This window comes from Emericellopsis cladophorae, assembly GCF_022114955.1.
Source record: "Emericellopsis cladophorae strain MUM 19.33 chromosome Unknown NODE_37_length_229796_cov_116_624128, whole genome shotgun sequence".
Taxonomy (NCBI): Eukaryota; Fungi; Ascomycota; class Sordariomycetes; order Hypocreales; family Bionectriaceae; genus Emericellopsis; species Emericellopsis cladophorae.
The window spans coordinates 197,254-217,558 of NW_026250962.1; the positions used below are offsets into that span (position 1 = coordinate 197,254).

Consider the following 20,305-nt stretch of genomic DNA (forward strand, 5'->3'; position numbering starts at 1 on the left):
GAGCTTGTATCTGTATCCCGTCAGATCATGAGCGTTATAACGATATAGCCGGCGCTATCAACCGCATGAAAGCTAACTGGGCCTTCTTGACCCCCACAGTGGCCAGCCTTATCAACCCGATTGAGACACCGTCCATGAAAAAGCTCGGTCTTGGCGGCGAGGTTGTCACAAAGAAGGTCATTGACCTTTGGCAGGATCATGCAGAACTACACGGTCTCTATGGCCCCGCGGAGGCTTCCATCTGTGCTTGGCGTCCAAATGTCGGCCAAGTTGGAAAGCCTAGCAATATCGGTACCCCATTGTCTTCTGCCTTCTGGGTGGTTGACCCAGAGGACCCACGTGAGCTCGTGCCGGTGGGTTGTATCGGCGAGCTCATGATCCAAGGCCCTCTACTCGCCCGCGGTTACATCAGCGCCGATGAGAGCGCCAACGCTGCCTGGCTACACGACGTCGACTGGTTGCCAGGCGACATGCCTCGCAAAGCGTACTGCACCGGTGACTTGGTCCGCCGGAACGACGACGGCACCTTCGACTACATGGGCCGCAAGGATTCACAAGTGAAGTTACATGGCCAGCGTATCGAGCTTGGTGAGATTGAGTCTCGTATCGAACGGTTTCTCCCCGAAAACATGGCAGCCATTACCGACATCGTCAAAACTGAGAGTGGTGACGATGTTATGGCTGCACTGCTCTGGTACACTAGTGGACCCAGCTCAGAGGCTCCTGAAGTCAAGTTGGCCGAGGACGTGACTGATGAGATGCGGAAACTCATCTCTAACCTTGATAACTCATTGGGCATGTCCTTGGCAGCGTACATGATGCCTGGCATATATCTCATCTTCGAAGGCACGCCCGCAAGGTCGACATCGGGAAAGATCAATCGTCGCCAACTTTGCACCATTGCCCATGCTGCACCTACAAAGGACAAGCTCAAATTCTCTCCTGAGGGCGGTGCATCTGAGCCTCCAGCCACAGACCTCGAGTTGAAACTGCGCGACCTGTGGGCGCAGGTGCTGAACATCAAGGCTGAGGATATCGGCCGTAGCGACAACTTTTTGCGTGCCGGCGGCGACTCCATCAGCGCCATCCGGCTCGTCTCTGCGGCTCACGAGAAGGGAATTGTCCTGAGTGTTGATATTATTTTCCAAGACCCTCGCCTTTCGTCCATGGCTGCCGCAGCCACTTCGACAGATGAGAACGAGTCCTATGAGGTGGAACCCTTCAGCCTGCTTCCTCAAGAACAGCTCAATATCATCCAGGTTGAAGCCCGTAAGCAATGCATGCTTCAGGGTGACGATGTCATCGAGGATATCTACCCTTGCACCAAGTTACAGGAAGGACTTCTCGCCCTCTCGGTCAAGCAGCCTGGATCCTACGTTGCCAAGCAAGTGTTTCAGGTTTTGCCTCACATTGATATTGGCCGCTTCAAAGCTGCTTGGGAGGTCACTGTACAAAAGTGTACCAATCTGCGTACCAGGATCATCTCAATCGACGGTACTTCGTACCAGGTTACCCTGAACGGCAAGGTGGAATGGGAGGATACAACCGGTCTGGACCTCAGCACCGCTGTCCAAGCCTCGTCCGAGATCAAAATGGGGTATGGAACTCCTCTCAGCCTCTTTGCGCTTGTCCAAGAAGATGATGAGACCACGTTCCTGGTGTGGACTGTGCACCATGCCACCTTTGACGGCTGGTGCATTCGCATTGTCCTTGATGCTCTGACATCGGCGTACCAAGAGATGGAAATGCCGACTCTGCGTCCTTTCACCAGCTTCATCAAGTTTGTCACCAGCATTGACCACGACGAGGCCAGCAGCTACTGGAGGACACAGCTTGAGGACGCCAAGAGGGCTTCATTCCCTCCTACAGTCCACAACAATGCCACCAACGAGAACAAACTGCTTCGCAAGACGATCGCCTTCCCTGAGTCTGAGAAGTCCTCTGTGACCAAGGCCTCTGTTATCAGAGCGGCTTGGGCTCTTGTGCTCGCTCGCCACTCTGATACCGACGATATTACGTTTGGTGCTACCGTGTCGGGCCGTCAAGCTCCTGTGCCAGGCATGGAGACAATTCCTGGCCCTGTGCTCGCCACAGTCCCTGTTCGTGTTCAACTAGACGGGCAGCAGTCGGTCGAGTCTTACCTTCAGGGGATCCAGACACAGGCCCTCGACATGGTCCAATTCGAGCAGTTTGGCCTACAAAACATCTCAAAGCTCTCACCAGAGGCCAAGGAAGCATGCGACTTTTCCAGTCTATTGCTAATCCAGCCCGCTCAACAGTTCTTCGAAGAGAACAACGAGTCTATTGTCACAGCTCCCCATGAGAACAAGTATAAAATCCTCGAGGCTCTTGAAGGCTATTTCTCGTATCCCCTTGTGGTACAGGCACAAGTCGCTGATGACCACGTTGACTTGTACTACAGCTACCATGCCAATGTTGTCGAGGAAGCTCGTCTCGAAGCTATTTCACACCAGCTGAGCCATGTCATCAACCAGCTTGTTACGGGAGGCAGTGCGTCTGTTCGAGACATCTCAGTTTCTGGTCCTTGGGACTTGGAGCAAGCCATGGCATGGAACCAAGATCCCACTCTGGTGGATTCTCTGAGCCATGAACTCATCGCTGACAAGGCTGCGACTTCACCTGACCATGAGGCCATTTTCTCTACAGAGACAACACTCACCTTTGCCGAGCTAGATCAATATTCCTCACAACTCGCTGCGCACTTGGTCAGTCTTGGCTTGGAAGTTGAGATGGCTGTCCCCATCTGCTACGAGAAGTCTGCCTGGGCCATCGTCGCCATGATCGCCATCATGAAGGCTGGTGGCGCCTTCGTCCCCCTCGATCCCGAACACCCAATTGGCCGTCGTCAGGACCTCGCCTACGAGATAGGGGCTGATTTTATGATCGCATCACCGTCAACCGCGGAGTCTTGCAAGGGCCTGGTGGACAATGTCATCGAGCTCAGTGCCGAATCTTTTACTTCGTTCAACAGCTCAGCCTCAACTCTGCCACACGTTGGTTCCGATTCTGCTGCTTACATTCTCTTCACTTCCGGTTCCACCGGCAAACCCAAGGGAGTGGTCATGGAGCACCAAGCCCTTAGCTCCAGCAGCGTCATGGGTCACGGCAAAACATATAGGCTGGATGCCTCCTCTCGCGTGCTGCAATTCTCCAACTATATTTTCGACGTCAGCTTGGGTGAGATCTTCAGCACGCTCGTTCACGGAGGCACAGTCTGTGTGCCCAATGAGACCGAGCGTCTTCAGGGTACTGTTGACTTTATGAACAAGGCCAAGGTCAACACAGCCATGTTGACGCCATCGTTCGCACGAACCATCCCCCCAGCTAATGTCCCTGGACTGAAGAAGCTGATTGTTGGTGGCGAGGCTCCCACCAAGGAGACCTTGGCCATGTGGTTTGACCACGTGGAGCTCATCAACGGTTACGGACCAGCTGAAGCATGTATCTACTGCTGCACACACGACTTCCAATCAAAAACCGAGGCCCCTGGAACGATTGGTTGCGGTGCCAACAACGCTACGTGGGTCGTTGAACCTGACAATCACAACCGCATCGCACCCGTCGGCTGCGTGGGCGAGCTTGTCGTACAAGGTTATGCTATCGCACGTGGCTACGCCAACAATGAGGAACTCACAGCACAATTGTTCCTCGAGAAGGTCGACTGGCTCCCTACTTCCCCGTCGTCCCGTTTCTACAAGACGGGCGATCTAGTTCGCTTTCAGCCTGGCGGCACCCTCGAGTACCTTGGGAGAAAGGACACGCAAGTCAAGATTCGCGGTCAGCGCATGGAACCTGGCGAGATCGAGTATGCTATCAAGAGAGTGTCCGAAGCTGTCGAGCATGTGGCTGTCGACGTTTTACGTTCTGAATCACGCGAGATCCTGACTGCCTTCATCAGTTTCGCCGACAAGAATGTCGAGGGCGATGAATTTTTCATCACCCTGGACGGTGACATGCAGCAAACCATCATGGCAGTCTCCGAGGAGCTCAGGAGCATCATCCCTGCGTTCATGGTGCCCAATTTATTCCTGCCCGTTAGTGCCATGCCTTTTGTGAGCGCGATGAAGATGGATCGCAAACTGCTTCGCGAGACTGCCCAGGGGCTTTCGTCCGAGGAGCTTGCTACCTACGCAGGCGTCAGCCGCCAAAAGGTTGAGCCAACAACTGACATGGAATTTGCCCTCCGAAAGGTCTGGGCCCAAGTCCTGAATATTCCTGAAGAGGGGATCGGCAAGAGTGACAGCTTCCTACAAATTGGTGGTGACTCGATCACCGCTATCAAGCTTGTCTCCGCCGCGCAGAGCGCTGGCATCGGTATAACGGTCGCCGACATATTCGAAGACGCTCGTTTGTCATCTATGGCTGCTTCGGCCACCAATGCTAAGGACGGCCCATCCTACGACGTTGGTCCGTTTGAGCTACTCGAGGGCGATCCCGAAGACATCAAGAATGAGATCACCGCTCTCTGCGATTTGGACGGCAACCAGTACGTCGAGGATGCCTACCCATGTGCGCCTCTCCAGACCGGGTTGATCGCCTTGGCAGTCAAACAGCCTGGTTCATACATCGCCAAACATGCCTTCCGCCTCAACCCGGTTGTCGACATTGAGCGCTTCAAGGCCGCCTGGGAGCGCACTGTCGAGCTTTGTGCCAACCTCCGCACACGCATTGTTGAGATGGACGACGTGCCAGTCCAAGCTGTGATCGCGAGCGACTTCATTTGGGAAGACAACAGCGAACGCAAATCTCTTGATGAGCTGCTTGCGGACGCAAGCAGCGCCCGCATGACGTTTGCGACACGGCTCAATCGCTTTAGCATAGGATTTGAAGAGGATGGGAGCCATTCTTTCCTCTGGCTCAGTCACCACACCGTGTTCGATGGATGGAGCATGCGCATCGTTCTTGAAACCGTGTACCAGGTGTATGGTGATGCCGAGCTTCCACCATTGCGGCCTTATTCGGGCTTCATTTCCTACACCACCAAGATCGATCTGGAGAAGGCTGGCGACTACTGGAAGCAGCAGCTTCGGGGGGCCCAGCGAAGTTCATTCCCTCCTCGTCGCAACGCAGCCAAGCATGGCGCCACACGCTACCTGACCAAGATGATCCAGCTGCCAGAGTCCACGGGCACCTCGATCACAAAGGCATCGATCCTCCGCGCTGCCTGGGCCATTGTCCTAGCCAAGTACAGCGATACTGACGATGTCACCTTTGGCGCCACGGTATCTGGGCGTAACGCACCTGTGCCCGGCCTGGGAGCCATGCCTGGCGCCATGATTGCGACAATCCCTATCCGCATGCGCTTAAACCCCGACCAGACTGTCAACAGCTTCCTCCAGGACGTTCAGAATCGAACCTCGGCCATGATTGCTCACGAGCAACTTGGCCTGCAGAACATTGCAAGACTTGGACCGGATTGCAAGGAAGCGTGTGACTTCACTTCTCTGATGGTCATTCAACCACTGCAGCAGATGGGACTCAGCAGCAGCACTGATAATGATCTGCTGCTACCTGGGCGATCTGATAGCAGCTCCATCGAAGAATCGATGCAAGGCTTCTTCTCCTACCCATTGGTCATGCAGGGAGCGCTCGCAGACGACATGCTCGAACTGTTCCTCATCTGGGATGCTTCGACTCTCAAGGAGCCACAAATGCAGGCCATGGCCCATCAATATGAGAAGATTGTCAACAGTCTGCTGAACCAGGACAACACGCCATTGCGCGACCTGGTCTTGACATCTGACTATGATGTCGAACGGGCCATGCAGTACCGCGGCAGCGATCCCACCATTGTCGAAGACTGTATTCACAATTTCGTGGCTCGTCAAGCAGAAGAGCGCCCTGAAACCATTGCTGTCCACGGCTGGGATGCCCAGTTGACCTACAGACAGCTCAACAATGCCGCCAACCGACTCGCAAATTACCTCGTCAACAAGCACAACGTCAAGGTGGGCGATATCGTGCATCTTCTCTTTGAGAAATCTGCCTGGTATATCGTTGCATTGCTCGCCGTCAACAAAGCCGGAGCCGCGTGGTCCCCAATCGACCCGAGCCACCCTCAGCACCGCAAGGAACAGATTACGTCCCAGACCCAAGCCAAAGTGGCCTTGTCCTCTCACCTGCACGCGGCCGCCTGTGAGAAGCTGATTCCAAATGTGGTTGTTGTCAATGCATCCCTCGTCGGCGACTTGAACCGGGCTAGGGAGAACCCGGAGACGGCTGTCACCCCTGAGGACGTGGCTTACATTCTGTTCACGTCTGGTTCTACCGGTCTACCCAAGGGCTTCGTGATGGAGCATCGTAACCTGTGCACAGCTATGGCCAACATCATTCCGAGGCTCGGCTGCGACGCCAACTCGACTTTCCTGCAATTCGCCTCCAATGTCTTTGACATGTCGATTGTGGAGATGTTCCCAGCACTGACAACAGGCGCCACGTTGTTCGTCCCGGCAGACGAGGTGCGCAGCAACAACATTCGTGGCTTCATTCGTGACCACAAGATCAATACCCTCATACTCACGCCGGCACTTGCAAGAACGATCAAGCCAACAGAAGTACCATGCGTTCAGACTCTCGTGCTAGCCGGCGAGGCCGTATCTCGTGATGTGTTCGACAGCTGGTTTGGAAAGGTTCGATTCTTCAATGGATGGGGCCCTGCTGAGACCTGTATCTTCTCATCGCTGCACGAGTACAGATCGTCTCACGAATCACCCAGCACGATCGGTAAACCCATCGGCAGCTATCTATACATCGTTGACCCCGACGACTACCACAAGCTGGCGCCTATCGGCACAATTGGAGAAGTCGTGATCCAGGGCCCAACGACATCCCGCGAGTACCTCGCCGCACCAGACAAGACGGCCGATTTCTACAAGAACGACCTCCCTGCCTGGGCGCCTCGACAAGACGAATGGGGTTTCCGTCGTTTCTACCGCTCAGGCGATCTGTGCTTCTTCAACGCCGACGGCACGCTGGAATATACCAGCCGCAAAGATACCCAGGTCAAGATCCGAGGTCTGCGTGTCGAGCTCGGTGAAGTTGAACACAATGTTCTACGCACCCTGCCTGGGGTCGCGACTGTCGTTGTCGACGTGCTACGCAACGAGACCGGCACTAACCTAGTCACTTACTTCTCCTTCAACGAGGACAACAGGAGTGCTGGAGCTGACCTTGATCCCGCCATGAAGGATATGTTTGGATCAATCACCCCGGAACTCGAAGGTCAGTTGGCTGCGATGGTGGGTGAGCTGAAGATTGCCCTGCCAAGCTACATGGTTCCGTCCCTCTTTATCCCGTGTAACTACATGCCCTTCAACACATCTGCCAAGCTCGATCGGAAAGCTTTGGGACAGCATATCAAGACGCTCTCCAAAGAAGAGCTGCACCAATATGCTCTCATCAGCGACAAGAAGCGTGCCCCCGAAACAAAGGCTGAGGAGCAGATGCAAATACTTTGGTCCAAGATCCTCCAACTACCCACTGAGTCCATTGGTCGCGACGACAGCTTCATGGGTCTCGGCGGAGATTCCATTACCGCAATGTCACTTGCCTCAGAGGGCCGCAAGCAAGGTCTTGCCATCTCCGTGCAAGACATCTTCAGCGACCCCCGCCTCTCGGCTGTCGCGACCAAAGCTACGGGCAAAGACTATGAGCACTTTCAAGTCTCTCCTTTCGAGCTTGTTGCCGACGAGCACCGCAAGCTCGTCGTGGGTGATGAAGTCCGCAAACAGTGCAAGCTTGAGCCTGGACAGCAAATTGAGGACGCTTACCCGTGCACGTCTGTCCAGGAAGGCTTGATGGCGCTGGCTGTCAAGGACCCCGGCTCGTACATTGGCAAGCACGTTTACAAGCTAGGCTCAAACATTGAGCCTTCTCGATTCAAAGAGTCTTGGAAGCGCACTGTCGAGATCTGTGGCAACTTGCGCACCCGCATTGTGGACGTTGGCGGCTCTTTTTATCAAGTCCTCCTCAAGCCTGACTTTAGGTGGGAAGCCACCGAGCGTATGGACGTCAAATCTTACCTGAAAAAGACGGAGAGCCTCGAGATGCGTTATGGCACCCCTCTGTGCAGATATGCTCTCTTCCACGACCAGTCTGGCGAGTACTACTTCGTCCTTGTTCTCCATCACGCTGTGTCTGATGGTTTCTCGTTGGTTGTCAACATGTCGACCCTCGAGAGCGCCTATGCCGGTGAGGAAACCATTGAACTACAGCCATATGCCTCCTTCATCAAGTATGTCGTCAACCAGGATCAGGACGCCGCTCGCGAGTTCTGGGCCGCCCAGCTCGAGGGCGCTAAACAGGCGACCTTCCCTCCTGCCAACCCAGTGCCCGGTCAAGGGGAGAAAAAGGTCGGCATCCTGCGACGCGACATCAACTTCCCGAAGCGTGGCAACAGCCCTATCACTAAGGCTTCCGTCATCCGCGCTGCTTGGGCCATTCTGCTTGGACGCTACGCAGACCAAGACGATGTGACATTTGGCACTACAGTCTCCGGTCGACAAGCTCCTGTTCCCGGGCTTGAGACCGTCGTTGGTCCGGCTGTCGCCACGGTCCCTGTTCGTGTTCGCTTAGACCAGACCAAGACTGTCTGGAGCTTCCTCGAGGCTGTCCAGAAACAAGCGTCCGACATGATTCCTTACGAGCAGTTTGGTGTCAGGCGCATCATGCAAATCAGTGACACAGCGAGGGAGGTCTGCGATTTTTCCTCGTTGCTCGTCATTCAGCCTATGCAGAAGCTGGACACCGATGTCAACTCGGACGCTGTCCTGACGTCGGATATTGAAGAGCTGTCCATCGAGTCCTCACTTGAGGGATACTTTACGTATCCCCTCGTTATCGACGCACTGGTCTATGACGAGGGAGTCGAACTCTTGTGCTCTTACCAAACCGACGTCATCACCGAGGCGCAAATAGATGCACTTGGTCACCAATTTAACCACGTAGTCTCGCAACTCACCGCCCAGACAGATCAGCCGCTCAATTCTGTCACCGTGGCTGGTCCCTGGGATCTGGAGCGCGCCATGAGCTTCAACAGGCATACGCCAGAAGTTGTTGACGCTTGTATCCATGATCTGATTTCGAAGAAAGCTGCCGAGCAACCTCACCACCAGGCTGTCTTCTCCACCGAAGGGTCTTTCAACTATGCTGAGCTTGATCGGCTGTCCACTCAGTTGGCTATCTACCTTGCGCAGATGGGTGTCAAGGTCGAGACTATGGTTCCCTACTGTTTTGAAAAGAGCAGGTGGACGATAGTGGCGATGCTTGCCATCCTCAAAGCCGGTGGCATCTTTGTCCCCCTCGACCCCTCGCACCCCAAGGGTCGTCGGCAACAGATCGTTGCCGAGACCAAGGCAGAATTCTTGCTTGTCTCTTCCACTACAGCCGAGAAATGTACCGATCTGGTATCTCATCTTATGGTACTAGACTCGAATCTAATCTCACGCATTGCTCAGACAACAGACGAGGTCGCCCAGCTGCCAGACAAGGTCGTATCGTCCAACGCGGCCTATGTTCTCTTCACATCCGGCTCCACGGGTAAGCCAAAGGCCATTGTTGTCGAACATTCCGCTCTTTGCGGCAGTGTCCTTGGCTATGGACGCGCCTACCACATGAGGCCTTCCAGCCGTGTGCTGCAATTCTCGAGCTATGTCTTCGACGTGAGCTTATCCGAGATGCTCGAAACCTTAGTCTTTGGCGGTACCATATGCACACCTACCGACCAGCAACGACTCGAGGGCCTCACCGGCTTCATTCTCGAGGCCAACGTGAACACGGCGATGCTTACCGGGTCATTCCTCAAAACAATTGACCCGACCGATGTTCCCACTATCGACATGCTTTTGTTGGTGGGTGAGGCCCCGACAAAAGATGCTCTCCAGACATGGCAACCTCGGGCGCGAGTCATCAACGCCTACGGTCCTTCTGAGGTGTCGATCTTTATCGGGTCGCATGAGTACAAGTCACGAAACGAGCAACCGACCAACGTCGGAACGGCATTCACGGGGAACATGTGGATCGTGGAGACGGATGACTACAACAAGCTGACGCCCATTGGATGCGTTGGCGAGATCCTTATCCAGAGGAACATGGCTCGCGGCTATCTCAATGATCCGGAGAGGACCAACGCCTCCTTTATCCGCAATGTTGATTTCCTTCCTGCTGTCGAGGCTGAAAGCCCTGTCAAGTTCCACAAGTCGGGTGATCTTGCGCGTTACAACGCCGACGGCACCGTCGAATATCTTGGCCGTCGCGACACCCAAGTCAAGCTTCGCGGGTACCGTATCGAGCTTGGTGAAATCGAGTACAACATCCAGCTCTCACTAGCCAACACCGAATACGCTGCCGCCGACGTGGTCAACATTGGCGGTCGGGACATACTTGTGGGCTTTGTGAGCTTCAATGTGCCTGTCGAAGAAGGCGAGACGGGTGAAGTCCAGGTGCCCGAAAACACGATCCCGATGAGTAAAAATCTCAAAAAGATCTTTGGTAGCCTGATTGAGGACCTCGAGAATGTCCTACCTACCTACATGGTACCGTCGCTGCTCCTACCATTGCGCAAAATGCCTTTCAACACTTCACTCAAGCTTGACAGGGCTATTCTTCGTCAGCTCGCCGCCAGCCTGACGCAAGAACAGCTCTCACTGTTTTCATTGTCGAACGACGAGCGAATAGAGCCTACCACGGAGATGGAATTCAAATTGCGCGATCTATGGGCCCAGGTGATCAAGGTTGAGCCCGGGAGCATCAGCAAGAATGACAACTTCCTGCAGATTGGTGGCGACTCCATGTCTGCTATTCGGCTCGTTTCCCTGGCTCAGAAGGGAAACATCAGTCTCAGTGTTGCCGAGATCTTTGCCAACCCCCGTCTTTCCAGCATGGCTATCAAGGCTACGGGTGCTGGCGCTGTCAGGACGTACGAAGCGCCTCCCTTCAGCATGCTGCACGTGTCCAAGGAGGAGGTCCTGGCGCGCATCAGAAAGCAATGCGAATTCCAGGACAACCAGGTCATTGACGACGCATTCCCTGCCACCGCACTCCAAGAGGGCCTCATGGCGCTCGCCGTCAAACAATCAGGCTCATACACTGCGCAGGTCATGTTCCGCATTGCTGATACGGTGGACCTTGCTCGCTTCCGCGCTGCATGGGAGCGTACCGTCGAGCTCTGCACGAACCTCCGTACAAGAATTGTCACCTTCCAGGGGACCACTCTACAGGTTCTTGTTGGCAACGACGACGCGTGGGAGCCTAACCACGGCCTGAGCATTAAGTCATTCCAAGATGAAGTTAGCTCTACCCCGATGGTGTATGGCTCGCGTCTCGCAAGATACGCCATCGTCCAAGACAAGGGCAAGCAGTATTTCATGCTGGCTATGCATCACACCATCTATGATGGATGGACCATGAGCCTTGTGGTCAGGACGCTGATGTCTGCCTATCTCGGGACTCCTATGACACCCCTCTATCCCTACGCCAACTTTGTCAAATACACACGCGAAATGAACGAGGCGGCTGCTCGCGAGTTCTGGAACACGCAACTGGCGGGCGCAACTCAAGCTACTTTCCCTCCAACCATGAGGCCAGCCAAGAGCATAACGCGTACAGTCCACAGGCACATTGTGTTCCCTAAGTCAGCAGATGCGTCCATTACAAAGGCTACTATTGTCCGCGCTGCGTGGGCCATTATCCTGGCTCGCTACTGCGATGTAGATGATGTGACGTTTGGTATGACCATGTCCGGTCGCCAAGCGCCTGTCCCGGGCTTGAGCGACATGCCTGGTGCCGCCATCGCGACAGTACCTGTCCGTGTTCGTTTCGAGGAGAGTACCATCCCTGAGTTCCTACAAAGTGTGCAGAACAAGGCCACCGAAAGTATTGCATATGAGCAGTTTGGCCTGCACAACATTGCAAAGATCAGCTCAGAGACGCAAGAGGCTTGTAACTTTAGCAGCCTGCTCGTGGTCCAGCCCTTTTCCCCTGTCGCCGCCATGAGTGACAGCCCTGATGCGGTCCTGCTCCCTGTCGAGAAGGAAGAGTCTGGCGACAACAATTTTGAGGGCTACTTCAACTATCCCCTTGTCATCCAGTCTTACGTGTCAGAGAATGAGACAACCTTGGGTATCACTTACGATGAGGCTGTCATCCCCGCCGCGCGCCTCGAAGCCCTATGTCAACATTTCGACCACGTCATTCAGGAACTTGTTCCGGAAAACAACAAGCCTCTGGCGGATCTATCCGTCGCGTCTGAGTGGGATCTCCAGAAAGCTATCGAGTGGCAAGGCGAGGCGCCCGAAGTCATCAACCGCTGCTGGCATGAGCTCTTTGAAGACCACGCGGCCTCTCAGCCCGACGCTGTTGCTGTCAATGGCTGGGATAAGCTTTTCACGTACGCTGATCTCAACACCACTGCCAACCGCCTCAGTCACTACCTTGTCAAAGCACTCAACGTGCACAAGGAGGACCGCATTTTGGTGTGTATGGAAAAGTCCGCTTGGCACACAGTCTCCCTGCTAGCCATTGGCAAAGCTGGCGCAACCTGGGTGCCTTTGGAGCCCTCACACCCTCAGTCTCGCCAAGCTTACATCGTTGAATGCACTGATGCCAAGGTCGTTCTCACTTCGCCTAGATACCAGCAAGCCTGCTCCGAGTTCATCGACACCGTGATCCAGGTGACCCCTGCGCTCGACGAGGAACTATCCCAAGACACAACTACGAGTCTGAGCGGTCCTGTCAAAGACATATCACCACGGACTGCTTCCCACATTCTGTTTACTTCTGGTAGCACGGGTGTGCCGAAAGGATACATCATCGAGCATCGTTCTCTCGTGACCAGCCAGGTTGCCATGTGGAAGAGGCTCCGTATGACTCCGTCGGTTCGCATGCTCCAATTTGCGTCTTATGTATTCGACATGAGCGTCAGCGACACCATCGGCTCCATGATGCTGGGTGCCTCCATCCACGTTCCCTCGGAAGATACCCGTATGAATGGTCTAGTCGACTATGTCAACGCCAACAATATCAATTGGCTCTTCTTCACACCTGCCTTTGCGCGCACCCTGCGCCCGGAGGACATGCCGCAGGTCGAGTTTATGGTTGTCGGTGGCGAGGCCAGTGCCCAGGATCTCCTCGATAACTGGTTCGGCAAGGTTCGACTGGTTAATGCTTGGGGTCCTGGCGAGACAACTGTGTGCTCCGCTCTTTGGGAGTACCAGTCAAAGAACGACTCGCCCGCCAACATTGGTCGTCCCTTGGGTGCTCAGTGTTGGATCGTGGATCTCAAGAATCCGATGCGTCTGGCCCCCGTGGGCACCATTGGCGAGATTGTCATTCAAGGCCCTACCTTGATGAGGGAGTATCTTGGTGACGAGGAAAAGACTCGTGCTGCGGTGATTGCACCACCTGAATGGGCACCGCGACGGAACGAGGAGGGCTGGGATCGCATGTATCTCTCGGGCGATCTTTGCTCATACAACCCAGATGGTACCATTGAATACCTGTCTCGCAAGGATACACAGATCAAGATCCGTGGTCTCCGGGTCGAGTTGGGTGAAGTCGAATACCACCTCCACGAGAACTTGCCAGGAGTCCGTCAGGTCGCTGTCGATGTGTTGAAATCGTCGGACGCCGGAGCGACCCTGGTGGCTTTTTTCTGCTACAATGACGAGACGCGCCAGTCCGCAACGGCTGACGACCTCTTCATGGAGCTCACGCCCGATCTACAGGCACAAGTAACCGAGATGGTGGGCAGGTTACAGGTTATCCTACCTGGTTACATGGTGCCCACCGTCTTTATTCCAATGTGCTCCATGCCGTTCGGCACGTCGCACAAGCTTGACAGAAAGACACTCAAGCAGCTGACTGCCGAGCTCTCCCAGCAGGAATTAGCTGGATACTCTCTAGTCGACGCTGACAAGAGACCTCCGGAGACCGAGATGGAAGAGCGTCTACAGATCATCTGGGCCGAAATACTAAATCTACCCAAGGACAGCATTGGTCTTGACGATAGCTTCCTTCGCATCGGCGGCGACTCTATCAGCGCTATTTATCTGGTCACGGCCGCTCGCGAGCACGGCATCCAACTGTCAGTCAAGGACATCTTTGATGACCCTCGCCTATCTGCCGTGGCCGAGTCCGCTATCGAGACCGAAGCCACTGGTTCCGAGGAGCACTTGGGGCCATTCGAGCTTTTGAGTGATGCCTTGAAGGCTGTAGCTTTGTCACAGTCTGTCCGCGACATCTGTGGCTTGTCAGACGACCAGGTGATCGAGAACGCCATGCCCGTGACAGCCTTGCAAGAAGGTCTCATGGCCCTCGCAGTCAAACAACCGGGTTCCTACATTTCCAAGTGGGTCTATAAGCTTGGAAGAAATGTGGACATTGTCAAGTTTAAGGCAGCTTGGGAGGAAACCGTCAGGCGTTGCAGCAATCTTCGGGTTCGCATCCTCCGCGCAAACAACACAACGATCCAGATCATTGTCAAGGATGACGTGACCTGGGAGGAAGCCGACGGTCTGAGCCTCGGAGCTGTTATTCGACGGGCGAACCAGTTTGAGATGACAATGGCATCGCGCCTCAGCCGGTATGCGTTGGTGAAGGAGCCTAACTCTGACGTCCATCATTTCATTGTTGCCGCTCACCACGCCGTCTTCGATGGTTGGGCACAGCGTCTCATTCTCGGCACCCTCGTTGATGCTTACACCGAGATGTACAGCATGAACCTGCAGCCTTTCGACCGCTTCATCAAATACACCCGCGACATGGACGGCGAGGCTGCCCAGCAGTACTGGCTTGGACAGCTGCGGGATGCCAAAAAGTGCAGCTTCCCGTCAACATCCAAGCAAGGCAAAGGCGCGAGGGCCACGAAGATTATTACCAAGATCATTGATCTTCCGGACACCCCTGAGCTGTCTATCACCAAGGCCTCGGTAATCAGGGCGGCTTGGGCCATGGTCCTGGCCCGCTATTGCGACACAGACGATGTCACCTTTGGCACGTCGGTCTCTGGTCGACAGGCTCCTGTGCCAGGGTTAGGTGAAATTGCCGGCCCTGTGGTAGCCACGATACCTGTGCGTGTCAAGCTCGATCGTAAACAAAACGTGGCTGCATTCTTGAATGCTATTCAGTCACAGGCCACTGAAATGATTGCTTATGAGCAATATGGTCTGCAAAACATCCAGAAATTAGACGCCGAGATACAGGATGCCTGTGATTTTAGCAGCTTGCTCGTTGTCCAACCATTCCAGAGAATGGCTGAGATGGGAAGCGACTCGGACTCCCTGCTGTTGGCCCCTGACATCGACTCTGATGTTACCGAAGGCAACCTGGAGGGCTACTTCAGCTACCCTCTTGTCATGCAGACAATCATTTACGATGACAAGATTGCGCTGAACTTGACCTGCGACTCCTCATTGGTGGCTGAGCCACAAATGAGCGCCATCCTGGAGCAGACCGAGCATGTCATCCACTCACTTCTTCTTCAGACGGAGAGTGAACTCGGAAGCGTCACCGTTGCTGGCGATTGGGACTTTGAACAGGCTAAGAAGAGCAATGTCGAGGTGCCCGAGATTGTGAATTCGACCTTCCATGACATGGTGGCCGAACAGGCCAGACTGCGTGCTGATGGTATCGCTATCAACGCCTGGGACGCCAAGCTCACATACAAGGACTTCAACGACGCCGCTGAGCGACTCGCTTCGGTACTGATCGCGGACTACAGCGTACAGCCCCGTGATCTTGTTCACGTGTGCTTCGAGAAATCCGCATGGCACTTTGTGTCCATCCTCGCGATCAACAAAGCCGGCGGCACTTGGGTGCCTCTTGATCCCTCGCATCCTCGTCAGCGATTGGAGCAGGTTGCATCGCAAACCGGAGCCAGGCTTGGCTTGACCTCGCCCCAGAACTCTCAGATATGCCGTGAGCTCATGCCTCAAATTGTCGAGATCACCTCCGAGTTCGTGGACAACCTTGAGGCCCCAAGCAAGGAGCTCCCCAAGGTGTCGCCGTCTGATGCTGCTTACGTTCTCTTCACCTCCGGCAGCACTGGCACGCCAAAGGGCCTCGTCATGGAGCATGTCTCTGTCTGTACGAGTCAGAAAGCCATCGCCAGGCGACTACGCTTGACGCCCGAGGTGAACATGTTGCAGTTCGCTGCCTTTGTCTTCGACCTATCTATCGGTGAGATCGTGGGCCCCTTGATTCATGGTGCTACTCTTAGCATCCCTTCAGAGTCGATTCGCATGAATGGTCTTACGGACTTCATCCGTGACAATAAGGTCACCTGGTCATACTTTACCCCAGCCTTCGCTCGCACCCTCAAGCCAGACATGGTTCCGTCGCTGGAATTACTGTTGTTTGCTGGCGAAGCCGTGCCCAGGGACGTTTTTGAGACTTGGTTCGGATCTGTGCGTCTAGTCAACGGCTGGGGCCCTGCCGAAACCTGTTGTTTCTCAACCCTCCACGAGTGGAAGAGTGCCGCCGAATCGCCCCTGACAATCGGCCAGCCCGTCGGCTCCTTCTGTTGGGTCGTGGAGCCTGGCAATCCTCACAAGTTAGCGCCTACCGGTACTCTCGGCGAAGTGGTCCTGCAAGGCCCCACGCTCTTGCGCGAGTATCTCGCCAACCCTGAAAAGACTGCCGAGACGACGGTGTACGATCTGCCGGACTGGGCACCCAACTCGAGCGACTCCCACTGGAACCGCTTCTACAAATCAGGCGACCTCTGCTTCTACAATGCAGACGGCTTCCTCGAGTTCAGCAGCCGCAAGGACACACAGGTCAAGATTCGTGGCCTTCGTGTTGAATTAGGTGAGGTTGAGCACCATGTCCGGTCCAACCTGCCTGGTATCCGGCAACTGGCCGTGGACGTGTTCAGAGCAGAAAAAGGCACAAATCTCGTGGCATATTTCTGTTACTCTGATGAGAGCCGCACCGCCAGCAGCAGCACGACCTATGAGGACATGTTCCTCCCGATCGACGCCAAGCTAAACCGCCAGCTGTCTGCTCTTGTAGGCAAGCTCAGCGTGTCCCTGCCGCGGTATATGATCCCAACACTTTTCGTCCCCTGCAAGTTCATGCCCTTTATCACATCAACCAAAATGGACAGGAACACGCTGCGCGCCGAGACCGGCAAGTTGGAACACGCCCAGCTGAACAACTACGCCCTGCTTGATGGAGAGAAGCGAGGCCCTGCCAATCCCACGGAAGCCCGTCTCCAGCACATCTGGGCTGAGTTGCTCAACATACCCGCTGAGTCGATTGGCCGCGACGATAGTTTCCTTCGCATCGGGGGCGATTCCATCGCAGCCATCCAGCTTGTCAGCGCCCTTCGCGAGAACGGTTTGCAAGTCGCCGCCAAGGATATTTTCGATGATTCGCGGCTGTGTGCCGTGGCGGAGAGGACAGTCGAGACCGACGTCGCCGATGCTTCCTCTCAGCAGATCGAGCCATTCGGTCTGCTGAACATGCCCGCGTCGGTCATTGACAAGGTAGTTCGTGAGGAGGCTGGTCTGAAGCCCTCTCAATCCGTGGTCGATGCGTACCCATGCACTTCTCTCCAGGAGGGTCTCATGGCGCTCTCTACCACACAGCCTGGATCATACATTGCCCGCTATAGCTTCAAGCTAGCCGCTAATGTCGATGTCAACCAGTTCAAGGCTGCGTGGGAGCGTACCGTGATCAAGTGTCCCAACCTACGCACTCGGATTGTCATGGTGGGCGGCCAGTGCGTGCAGGCCATCGTTAACGAGGACACTAACTGGGAAACCGTACATACGGACAATCACCGCGAGTTTATGAAGTATGCCAAGACAGTGGAGATGACATATGGATCTCTCCTGAACCGCTACGCTCTCATAACAGAGCCCAGCGGTGACAACTACTTCACATGGGTGGTGCACCACACCACCTACGACGGATGGACGCTTCGTCTGCTGCTTGGCACACTGTATGCCGAGTTCATGGGGACGCAAGGGTTTAATCTTCAGCCATACTCTGGCTTCATCCGTTTCGTGCAGTCCATAGACCGCGAGACGGCCAAGACTTTCTGGTCGAGCCAACTCGAGGGCGCCAGGAAGGCCACCTACCCTCCCACCAACAAGGTACGGTCCGGAAACGGGACGCGTGTGATGAACAAGACCATCAGCTTCCCCCGCACCACGGACTCTTCCATCACAAAGGCCACGATTCTGAGGGCGACGTGGGCCATTGTCCTCGGCCGCTACAGCGATACTGACGACGTCACGTTTGGCACGACCATCAGTGGTCGCCACGCCCCGGTGGTTGGTCTCGCAGACATGCCTGGTCCCATGGTCGCTACGGTGCCCGTGAGGGTCAGACTTGATCCCGAGACTGATATACACACATTCCTCAAGGGCGTACAGGATCAGGCCTCGGATATGATTGCCTTTGAGCAGTTTGGCATGCAAAACATTGCCCGTATCAGCCCTGAAGTACAGGAGGCCACCGACTTTTCCTCCCTTTTGGTGATTCAACCCTTCCAGCAGATGTTTTCTGTTGGTAATGAGACTGAGGAGGATGCTTGGCTTCTTCCTGCGGAAGATGCGTCCGCCTCTGATGGCGATGGCGAGACCGGCGAGTCCATGGAGGGCTACTTCAGCTACCCACTGGTGGTTCAGGGCCAGGTTGCCGACTCTCACGTGCAACTACAGCTGATCTACGATTCAGATGTCCTCTGCAAAGAGCAGATGTCTGCTCTGTCTGCTCAATTTGACCAAGTGACGCAGCAGCTCATCGAAAACGATGCTTCACCCCTCAAAAATATCAACGTTGCCTCGAGCATGGACCTTGACCTGGCCTACAAGTTCAACCCCGAGATCCCTGAGCTCATTGACTCTACTTTCCATGGCCTCTTTGCCCAGCAGGTTGCCATCCGACCTGACGATATGGCTGTCCGAGCTCATGATGGAGTGATGACCTACGACCAACTCGACAAGGCCTCGAACCGCCTTGCTCACCACCTGATTGACCAAGGTGTCAAGCAGCATGGCCTCGTCCAGGTGTGCTTTGAGAAGAGTATCTGGCACATTGTGTCCATTCTGGCTATTAACAAGGCCGGTGCTGCCTGGGTTCCCCTAGACCCTGGGCACCCGGAGCAACGCCAGCGCCAGATTGTCGACCAAACGGGCGCCACTATCGCCCTCACATCTGCGGACAACCTAGAGCTCTGCTCGAGGCTGGTCGACAAGGTCCTCAAGGTCTCCGCTCACCTCGACCAACAGCTTGCCGATGATGTTGCCTTAGATGTCGCCCCGGATGTTGAGGCGCGTCCTGAGGATGCCATCTATGTTCTGTTCACGTCCGGATCGACGGGTACACCCAAGGGCCTGGTTATGGAGCATGGGGCTGTCTGTACCGCCCAGACAGCCTTTGCCAAACGCCTTGGCCTGGCACCCGAAGTCAATCTACTGCAGTTTGCTTCTTTCGTCTTTGATTTCTCGGTCGGCGAAATTGTCGGTCCCCTGATCACGGGTGCGACCGTCTGTGTGCCGTCCGACCACACGAGGATGAACAACTTGACCGAGTACATCAACGAAGCCAACATTACATGGCTCTTCCTGACGCCTGCCTTTGCTCGTACTATCGTACCGGCAAGCGTCCCGAACGTCACGCTGTTGTGTCTCGGTGGCGAGGCCGTCACTCGCGATGTGCTTGAGAACTGGTTCGGACACGTCCGCCTTTTCAATGGCTGGGGGCCTTCCGAAACTTGTGTCATCTCCATCATGCACGAGTTCAACTCGATAGAAGATAGCCCCTTAACCATCGGACGTCCAGTGGGAGGCTTTGCCTGGATTGTAGACCCTAACGATCCGCAGAAGCTGGCCCCTGTCGGCACCCTGGGAGAGGTCGTTATCCAGGGTCCTAATCTCCTAAGAGAGTACCTGGCCGATCCCGAGCGCACCGCCGAAGCCTTGGTACCGACACCTCCGAAATGGGCGCCTCGCACGAGTCTCAAGCCATGGTCCAAGTTCTACAAGTCTGGTGACTTGTGTACCTACAACCCCGATGGCACGATTGAGTTCTCCAGCCGAAAGGACAAGCAGGTCAAGATCCGCGGGCTCCGAGTTGAACTCGGCGAGATTGAGCACCACATTGGCGCTCAACTCCCTGGCGTAAGCCAAGTCGCTGTTGATGTATTCAAGGGCGACAAGGGGACCACTTTGGCCACCTACTTCTGCTTCGACAAGGCCACGCGTGGCTCGGCGCAGGGGACCAACATGTTCACGCCGTTGCATAGGGACCTGCAAAAGACACTGACGGCCGTGGTGAG

The 20,305-nt window shown here is 55.2% G+C and overlaps 1 protein-coding gene across 1 annotated transcript in view; it reads left to right on the plus strand.

Moving 5' to 3' along the window:
- Positions 1 to 20,305, plus strand: part of J7T54_004252 (nonribosomal peptide synthase) — a gene marked incomplete at both ends in the record, with an annotated part of 45,726 nt that overhangs the window by 17,098 nt on the left and 8,323 nt on the right. Inside the window, 2 exons of the mRNA XM_051507921.1 lie at positions 100 to 9,425; positions 9,477 to 20,304. Coding sequence (XP_051360975.1) covers positions 100 to 9,425; positions 9,477 to 20,304 — 20,154 coding nt within the window. The remainder of the gene's footprint in view (positions 1 to 99; positions 9,426 to 9,476; position 20,305) is intronic.